The 10,199-nt window shown below is 39.2% G+C and overlaps 1 protein-coding gene across 1 annotated transcript; it reads left to right on the forward strand.

Annotated features, from left to right (window-relative positions):
* The first annotated feature begins 388 nt into the window (after positions 1-388).
* On the forward strand, positions 389-9,464 carry LOC139114469 (adenylate kinase 8-like). Its single transcript, XM_070676227.1, has 10 exons — positions 389-547; positions 736-820; positions 1,352-1,515; positions 1,853-2,003; positions 2,572-2,643; positions 3,083-3,283; positions 4,073-4,204; positions 4,786-4,875; positions 6,128-6,269; positions 8,236-9,464. Exons 1-10 carry the CDS (start codon positions 464-466, stop codon positions 8,564-8,566), a joined length of 1,452 nt encoding a protein of 483 aa, XP_070532328.1. The 5' UTR covers positions 389-463; the 3' UTR covers positions 8,567-9,464.
* The last annotated feature ends 735 nt before the right edge of the window (positions 9,465-10,199 follow it).

Genomic DNA, 10,199 nt, shown 5'->3' on the forward strand with positions numbered 1-10,199 from the left:
TAACGGAAATCCTCTCGACCGGTCAATAGGGGGATTTCTTCTTTCTTTGCCAGATTACGATCGAATGAAAAGGTCGCCGCTCGGCAGAGTGGAGTATAAAAAGAAATGGATTTTCAGAATTGGTCGTTGGTGGCACACTAGAAAAGACACAAAGTCGCTCGGCCACCAGCTCCAGGCCTGCTCGGCCACCGTCAAAACGCGCACGTCACGGGCGGACCCGTTTGTTATCAACCTGTGAATTTGAATTTCAACACTCGAGCGTTTTTAATAAAAGCCAAACGGAGTTGCTTGTAGTCGACACTTCACGTTCAGAGCTCGACGCTCGAATTTGACCTTTGAACCGGCGGATGTGTTATCCAATGAAGTGCCATTTTACTGCTAAGTCAAGCTTATCCAATCAAATGTACTGTTTTGTCGATCATCAAGAGCTCCCGTAGCAACTCGTTCAAAACATCATTTCAAGATGGACGCCACCAAGAAACCTCTCAGAATTCCTCCCGAGTTCACCACATATGCTGAAAGGCACGATATATTTAACCTATACAAGGTAGGTAATCTTCTAAAGGCAGTATACCAATCCGAAAGGAAGCGGTTACATCTTGCTTCATGTGCCCGATGTTCACTAAAATGAAATTTAATTTCACGGACGTGCGAATGAATCAAATGAGTGTGAGCTATTTTACACGCGTACATATTTTGAGTTTCCTGTGGAACCGTAATTTTCTCTTTTCACAGCGCTTGATTGAGAGGCTTGTAATAAACAAACCAGACGACCCACTAGATTACCTCATCGGCGAACTGAAGAAAGAAAACGACGACGGTAAGTTGCTCAGTTGCACCGCAAATACAACTTGAATAGCCAGGAGCATAAATTATGATGCCCGATTTTCGTAATATCACAGAACCTTTCGCGTTTGTGTATTTCTTTGATTGATGCTGTCGCATTTCCCCACCACTTAAGCATATCTCCCATCGAACGATTTCGCTGCATCTGGTTGCCTAGTTCTGCATGGCAGGGCAGTGGGTTTCCGGCGTTTGGAGGCCGTAACGCCGGTAAACACACAGCCCTGCCATGCAGAGCTACTGGTTGCCTCAAATATACTGTTATAACTTATATACATGACACGCAAGTCGTTAATACTGCAATGACAGTTTTGTCACAGCCCCATGACACAAAACGTTGCTTTAGGGTTTCTTAATATATTATGGCAAAACAGAAACCAAGGTTTTTAGCCATGAATTTAGAGACCGCCCTCCTTGTTTCTCCATGGTCTCACTGTTTCTCTCAGTGCGCAGACCATCGTCTGTGGTAGTTTTACCGTATGTTGTATGTATCTCTCCATCTATACAGTACCAGCAATCATAATCCATGGCCCACCAGCTTCTGGCAAGAGAACCATTGCAAAGATGGTCTGTGAGAAACTCAGGAGTGCTCACATCACTCCACAGAAGCTGCTGGAGGATGATGTATCACCGGTAGCTGCAAAAGCAAAGGAGTACATTGCAAAGAAACAGGTATGTAGATTGTAAGGCACAGGTGCACATTGGTGGACGCAGTTTTGTTTTGCCTAATCACTAGTAGTCTAGGGAGTCATTAAAGGTTAGGGTTTAGGTTACACATAGAGTACAGAGCTGAAGGCCCTCCAGGAAGGCTCTTATTGTCAGAGGTTAGTGTCCAGTAATCTTCTCTGGGGCTGAAAATAATTGCTTATGGTTAAGTTGTGCTGTATCATTGTAGATGTGTTTAAATACAAACGTGTGTAGATTTTATGCAAAAACTACAAGACGTCTCAAAAAATATTAAACGAAAAATGGTTAGTTTGGTATGATAGATGCAAACTTTTATATGCAGGAAATACCAACAGAATTATGGGTAGAATTGATCCAGAATAGATTGAAGCTGTTTGACAGTGTCAAGAAAGGATGGGTGCTAGAGGGGTTCCCACAGACCAAGGAACAAGCAAGAGCTCTGCAGACTGTTGGTGTACACCCTAAACATTTCGGTGAGTAGCATTCCCCTAGAAGAAGGGAAATATTTAACCCTTTTCCTGCCAGACAGTAATAACTGTATCACTTCCCCATCAGCCAAGTCAGTAAAAAGCGGCATTGAGCCAAAACATGACGTATTTTCACCCACTTGGCTTGGTATGTTATAGCATCTTTTGTCCAAAAAAAAATCAACTTTACAGTATTAATGTTTTCAACAGCCTTCAAATGTACAGTAGTATGTTAAAATACATCATATGGAATACGTTGTGTTTCATTAATTTTAACAATCTTGACCTGTTGGTGAAATATGGACTTGGCAGGAAAAAGGGTTAATGTACACTGTAGAAGGTGGATTACGTGTTTCAACTCGGCAGGTAGAGAAGCTCTTCACCGTTACTTGTATGCCCTCTAAGCCAATGTGACATGGAAAAATCCCTTAAAATTTGGGCAAAAGGGGCTAATGATTTTACTGTACCAGTGTTGCAAGGAATTATTATAGTGGCAAACAACGTATTTGTTTACATTCTCATGTCTTGAAGATCCCTAACCCTAACACTGCTTTGTGATTTTTCTTCTCAACAGTTTTACTGGATGCTCCAGACACAGTGTTGATTGAAAGACAGATCGGAAAGAGAGTTGATCCACTGTCAGGCAGTAAGTGTCAAACATGAATCAGCAATCAGTCAGTGTCAGTCAGTGCTGTGATTTCTGAGACACTCATTTTATTTTATTTTACCTTTGATATTCTTGTTGAAAGAACCCAACAGCTGGCAATAACAAACAAGTTGATTTTGAAAAGTTGATAAAAATACAAATATGTGGAAATGATGGCAGAAGAATAAAATATGCACAAGACACAACATGGAAATTCTGTAGAATGACATCAATAAGGGTAAACGAAGTGACGTTTTACAAAGGTGAGGAGCATCCTGAAAATATCAAGTGTACTGCTATAAATAATAAAAGGACAGGAAATTTGCTTGATAAAACCTCTCTTGGTAACATCAACATCATATTATAATGCATCAAATTTTTACACATGATCTCATGAATGTATGATTTCCTTCTTTATTATTTTTCCTCACCTTCATAGATGTATACCATACCACATTTGACTGGCCAGCAAGCCCTGATATCGTCAACCGCCTGGCGGAGCCCGACAACAACAGCGAGGAGGCGATGGTGAATCGTCTTGTCGTGTATCACAGACATATTGATGGGATTCTCAGCTGTTATGAGAAAGTCCACAAGAGGATCAATGCTGATCAACCAAAAGCTGATGTCTTTTCACAAGGTGAAGTTCAGTAATTCGTTGTATGAACTGTGATTTCTCTCATAAGCCACCGCAACACTGTCCACTACTCAAAGAAGATAATTACCCAGCCTATTGCTCTATACTAGGATCATTGTGCATCTCCTATTGCCATTTTAGAGAGAGAAAAAATCTATTCTACCCTGCAAGTTTTACAAGGATAGGCACACTGTGCTCAAGCCATTTGAAATTATGCAAGTTGAGTGTAAAGGCAAGATTTCCTTCAAGCCCTAGTGTTTGAAATCAACTTGATTGTTGGCCTTACCTTACAGGAATCATATCAAAACCCACCTTGAAAGGGTTTTTAGTTAGGGTCAGGGTTAAGGTTAGTTGAAATCGGTGGACCTCAATCCCTGGTTCTTGCATTAGTGCTTGTTGACATTGACTGTTCATGTGATGTCCGTCCTTTGCTCTTCTTTGAAAATATAGCCAGGACATCAATTTTGTTCAGAGATAAGGCTGACAAAAAACCTGCCTATTTGAGCATAAGTGTTCATAAAAATACATTCCCTGAAAAGTAGTTGAATGGAGAGAGAGGAATAAAGAATTATTTCCAACATACTAGTGTCTCTTTCCCAGAAGCGTTCCACACAGTGAACTACTTTCTTGCAAGAATATATCAAGACATTTGTATTGCACTTTTTTGGGTCAATTTTACTTCTTGTCCTGTACATGATTTCAAAGATTATTGTGTAAGACGATTTGACAAAAAATGACACTTAGTGAAAAGTATTAATATTGACATTTTCTGTATGTTTTATCAATTGACAGCATGGACATTTCTGAGCAGCCAGATCAGAACGGCAGCACCACACACTCCCCGTATAGTGTTGCTAGGACCCACAGGGAGCGGCAAGAAGACACAGGCTGCACTGCTGGCTAGTAGATACCATATTGTCAGCGGTGAGTCGACATATCTCAACATTTCAGCATCTCATGTGTTCTCCTGCATGTCCTTTTTAACATTTTGCACTATTCTCATTACGGTAGACCTGTGTTGATTGAAAAAAAAAATAAAACCTGATTTAAACATTGTTTGGTGTTAACAAAATGGACACTGCCTGTATTCATTGTAAAGTTTTACTGCTTTCATAATTATTTTTGTGTATATATTGCCAATGACACAAATACAATAAATATACATGAGAAAATTATTTCATACATAGTGAAACATGTAGGTATAAGCAGTATTGTAGCTTGTCACTGATTTACAACTTCAATACAAAGCTCATATCAGTTAGAAATATTAGAGTAAGTAAAACAACAAATTATTATAAAATGCAATAACTTGATTTATTTTATTCCTTTCTTATTATTGTCATTTGGGAGGGTTGTTACTGCACTATAATAATGACCAAAAGAATTGAAACTTTATCTGTCAGAAGTTGCTCTGATGTCTAATCTGCTGCATGTACAAATATGACAACTTAACTGTTAATAAAAGTTGGGTTTCAATTTCTCTGCACTCTTCTTCTGTCTTTCAGTGTCTACAGGGCAGCTTATCAAGGAAGCCATCGTTAATGAGTCAAAGATTGGAGAAGCCATCAAACCTTATGTTGAAAGGGACATGATGAGTAAGTTCTGCCATTTCTCCAAATCCCATCATTTCTAGTCCGCATCCTAACTGTTTCTCTGACATGACAGTCTTCAATATTTTGATGTGCTGTACTGTCGGTGAAATAAAGACAAAAAATTGTGCTTGTTCATCAGTGCGCATCCATATATACACACATCTAGAACTTTATCTACATGTTTTTGCATACATTCAAGTATAAAAGTATACAAGAATACATCTATCGCAATAAGATAGAATTGTTGGCTGTCTGTACCGATATGATCAGAGTACTGTATTTGAAAATACCTGTTTACCATTGCAAGTATGATTTAATGGGTTCATCACCATGTTTGCATGTGTATAAAATGGATGGTCGTTTGTAACCAAAATGTTTGCAGTTAGGTGTGCGATGATATGTTGAGTAGTAAAATACCAAACGAACTATAACACCTAACCACTTATGGTGTTCTCCACATGTCAGAAAAGTAGAGGGATGACTAATTTACATAACAATACATAATTTGCATATTTCTTTGTTGTAAAAATGTATTCTTTTGTACAGTTATCAAATATAAATAGATTGATCAAAAAACAGAGGGGTGGCCCCTCCATAAAAATCCCCATGTGGAAAACCCTGACTTGGATATTGCTCATAATTATTTCATGCCTAAGTGTGATAGTGGAACTCTGGTAAGGGTGTAGAGATACACAGAGTAGTGCGCCCTCTATCATCGTAAGTCTTTCAATTCCAGTGCGGTGTGTTTGGGCATCGATCTGATTATTCCAAGCATACATTGTTTTCACAGTGATCCTCTCTGCATTGAGTCCCTGACTTACAGCATTTTCGCTCGATCTGTGGAGCCATTTCTTCCTCAAAAAAACCTTTCAATGTTACCACAATGCCACTTGCACTTAATGCTAGTGGTACTGCATATTTGAAAAGTGCCACCAAGCCCTCAGATCGAGATACCTAGTTTCTTAAACTATCCCCCATCAGTTTTAAGCACTGTCATCACCGACTGTTCAAATGATATCACTTCAGTGGAGGCATTTCCCGCTAATATTCCCAGTAGTTTCATTTGGAGAAGTCAGCCTAGATGGGCAATGTGATTTGAAGGCAATAAATCTTTCGACTTTTAATGTAATACCATTTTTATCAGTGTTGACATGATGGTTGTCCATGAGATTAGAACAGTGTTTTCACCAAATCAAACCTTTTGTGTCACGCAGTAATATATTTCTGTTTTTTTTTCCATCATAACCATCCCCAGTGCCTGATAATTTGATAATGAGTTTGCTTAAAGATCGCCTTAGCCAGATTGACTGCGTTACAAGGGGTTGGGTCCTGCGTGGCTTCCCCAGAACCAGAGAACAGGCAGAGAACTTGACGAGTGCAGGATACGAGCCAAACAGGTGAGCAGGGAATTCTGGCTTTTTTTCGCATCAAGACAGATTTTAGTGTGTGTGACTTCCATTCAGAACTCTTGAACCCCTTTCTCATTGGCAAACATTATAGCATGACCTCATTGTCTGCTGTTGTTGGGATGGGACAGTTTACGATGTAAATGGGGGGGTGAGAGGACCCTTGTGACAATGAAGGGACAAAGAATGATTGATTTGTTAATCTGATGCATTCAAGGACTTTCCACCATGTTTTGTGGATTGACCTTAGATGGTGACCCACATACAGGGAACAATTTTGCATTCTGCTGTGCGTTGGGATCCCGTCACCCTTCATCAATGGCAAACTCTGCAGAAAATCAACAAAGAGGAATGTGCGTGTAGGCAATCTATCGCTTTTTAAACTTTCAGTCAAATTCAGTCAAATTCATATGACCCAACACCAGTCATCCCTTTCTGTAATGATTGAAGTATTAAATAAAAGGATGCTTTTGCTATGACTATGTTTCCATCGATACTGAACTTGCAGTACAGTGCGTCATGAGTTGGTGAAACCCACATCACAAACCATGTTATCTCCCACACCCCCTTTACTTTTTGAATGCTAGTTTAACCCCATTCCGTTCAGTAGTTTCATCACCAGATTAGTGTACTGGAAAACTTGAGGAAGTGGGTTGTTGGATTTGGGAGTTCGATATTAGATATGCGAAGATGATTTTTCACAAGTCTCAAAGCCCCGATAAGATTGGTTTTTTTTGAAAAACAATTTTAGAATGTCGGGATGAAATGCCAAGTTGAAAAGTTGCCTTTTTCCGGTTGTCTGTTTGGTAATGATATATAATTAGTACCACTTAAACTTTGATCCTCTCAATTCTTCTCAAATTGCACACTTAAAATGTCGGTCAAAATTACCAACAGTGACGCCTTCATCTCATTACTTCCATTTCGGTGGCATCGGGAAAACAGAAAAAAAACTCTGGTCGTTAAAAGATTTGTTCACGATATGCATGGCTGTAATGAAAAAACTGTAACAGATGCAGAATTCATTGCTTGTGTGTCGCCCATCTGTTTCCTGTCTGTTTTGAAACTGTTTCAGTCTGCGAACTCGTAAGTCACGGAAATGTCATGGTGGTAGTAAAAAGAATACATTACAAATGCATCAGATGACCTCCTTTCTGCTAGGTTTTCCTAAATCATAACTTACATGAAATAATAAAAAGACTGATGAAAGAAATTCAGATGAGTACATTCAAGAAAACTGGGGGGTTTTTTTTTGGCTCCTAAGTTTTCACAATACCTTTCTGATCTACCACTTGTGGGGGCTTATTTTGAAGCTCTTGGATGAATAGAGTTGTCGCTATCTTACTTTTGTAAAAAATCAAAAAAATTAATTTTTCCCTGTTGAATTGAGGCAGGGAAGGTGGCTATTTTGAATTTCAAATTTGTCTAGTACAAAAATTTCCACAGTGACCTCAGATTTTACTCTTGATTTTAAAAGAGAATTGCTTAAAGTTGGAAACTAGGAATGTTTGAACGAAAGTTTTAAGTCCTTGTAGTTTTGAGGCATGTGCATATAATACCTTTAGATAAGGCATGAACAACATATTGTTATCAGGATCTGCTTGTACCGGTACTTTTCAGAAAGTGAAAACTTTGACCTAGTGACCCGACAGCTAAGAACCAATCAAAGAGTACCTTTAGCAGGCAAATGAACATTGAGTTTGTATTAGTTGTAGCTGTGAAATAAAGGATACAGTTGTGTGTGTGTGTGTGTGTGATTCATTGTTGGGTATGAAAGTTTTATCAAGAAGATTAAAGAGATGTTTATTTTGTAAGGTCGACATGTTTCAGTAGCTAGTCAAAATGTCTCGTCGCCTTGTCACTCGGGATTAACAGTTTGTCATCTTGTCGTTGGCCAAAAACCACATTGATTGGCTGGTCTCATTTCACATCCCTCTCAACGGTGCCATTTTCGCAGGGTGTTTTTCCTAGACGTGCCTAATGACTCTGTCATCGAGCGGCTGACCCTCCGGACGACTGACCCCATTACCGGCGAGCACTACCATGAATTGTATAACCCCCCTAGGACCCAGGAAATCAAGGACCGCTGTGAGTTGCATGTCAAAGACTCCGAGGAAGAAGTCAAGAAGCAACTGGCCACGTACCAGGCGTACGCCGAAGAGATCGCCGACTTCTACGAGGATGCACAGCATGTCAACGCCGATCAGGATCCGCACACCGTGTTTGAAAGTGTCGAAAGCATGCTGGTTAACCCGCTTCCAAAGCGATATGGACGGGGAGATCATTGAAAATAACAAGAGTCATTCTCACCCGTTCATTGCTAAAATTTTTAGTCAGCCCATTAACTCTCCATGGGAAAGTTGGACTTCTACATTGGAAAGCAGGGGTGAAAAGTTAGCAAAAGGGGGATGTTAGAAACCTTGTTCTGTTGATGAACAAAACTTTTCACCACTTTATAAATCTGTGTGGAAGAATTTACAAAATACCACAACAAGACCATACCAGAGCCACTTGATAACTTCCCACCCACCCCACCCTCAAAACAACGTCATGTACACCTGTCCCCTCCCCATTTCACAATTTAATATGAAATCATGAAACATTGTCATCAAACCATTTAGCATCAAACTGGGCAGATGATTACTCCCCTGGTGTCAAGAAGTAGTGTATGGTCATAAAAACTATACATTTTCAACATAACATTTCATCTTCTGTATTTGTACCAAAACTTTGACACAGTTGTCAAGATAAGTTTTTAAACTGTGTTATTTATCTACATACAAGTAAATATGCAATTATAGCATCACTCTTTCATTTTTTCGGTGTGATGCTCTCCAAATATTTTCCTGTTCTTGTGTAATTCTGTCTGTTTTTTTTGGTATTCTGTTGCGTTGAATTCATGAATAGATAAACACTCCAAATCGTTGCTTTTCAGCTCTGTTTTAAAGCCAAGAGTTTATGAGATTATCTTGTACATATTGACGTTTTCGCAATGAAAAACAATGATCTAAAACGAAAATTGCTTTACAGATGTGATGGTTTTCACTCATTGTTTTTGCAGATTAGAATTCATGTGTAGATAAATATTCCAAGTCACTCTCTCAAAGCTCTGTTCAGCCAAGATTTGATGAACTGTATTTGTACATATGAAAAGTTTCACAATAAAAAACAACGGTTGAAAAGAAAGTTAAGTTTACAGATGTGATCGGTTTCTCACCCTCCTTCTGTCGACACTATCCACCCCTAATCAGACTATGGCTTCACCCAGTGCATTTGAGGAGAGTAAGATTTTTTTTTTGCCGCATATGGGTTTGTACAAAATGCAGTCTCGTTTGTAAAACTGCCCTGGTGTCAAGTTATATTCATGATATTTGTAATCTTGGATAAATTTACTTTCTAATACAAGCCCACTTTTTTCACGAGTGACGTTTCTCATTTTAAACTTTTGTAAATGGATCCCTGGCCAATTTGAACTTTTAAAAGTTGGAATTACGAGATGGGTAATACAACTTTGGAACTATATCTGGTAAATCCGCCAGGTCGAACACTTCGCTGTACTCCACATTGGGGTCACCCCTCTCACACTGGTAGAATAACAAGGAACTTTTCTGGTATGGTAAGAATAGATCCACAGCAAGCAATGCAAATTACCAGAAAAACCGAAATCACGTTTTTTTTTTGCCAATAATCGGACAATTCAGTGGAGCTGAATTCAGTCTGTTGCCATGGTAATCACGAATACCTCCTAGTTACAGGAAACCCACACAATGGGAAATACCTATAGAAAGATTTCTGGAGTTTTTTTTTTCATTTCGTAGGAGATGTACTCCCTCCCCCTCCCCCCAAGCGTAAACAACAAACCCGGCAATCACTTCGCAACTTTAAAACGACGCAGCCAGAAAACAAAAATAATTAGATGAG

Source organism: Ptychodera flava, chromosome 16 (assembly GCF_041260155.1).
Source record: "Ptychodera flava strain L36383 chromosome 16, AS_Pfla_20210202, whole genome shotgun sequence".
In the NCBI taxonomy this organism is placed as follows: Eukaryota; Metazoa; Hemichordata; class Enteropneusta; family Ptychoderidae; genus Ptychodera; species Ptychodera flava.

Excerpts from the sequence above, each read along its gene's own strand:
- LOC139114469 (XM_070676227.1), top strand. The coding sequence starts at position 464 with ATGGACGCCACCAAGAAACCTCTCAGAATTCCTCCCGAGTTCACCACA. Across the intron at positions 548-735 it reads ATATATTTAACCTATACAAG|CGCTTGATTGAGAGGCTTGT; the intron begins GTAGGTAATCTT and ends CTCTTTTCACAG. Across the intron at positions 4,205-4,785 it reads TAGATACCATATTGTCAGCG|TGTCTACAGGGCAGCTTATC; the intron begins GTGAGTCGACAT and ends TCTGTCTTTCAG.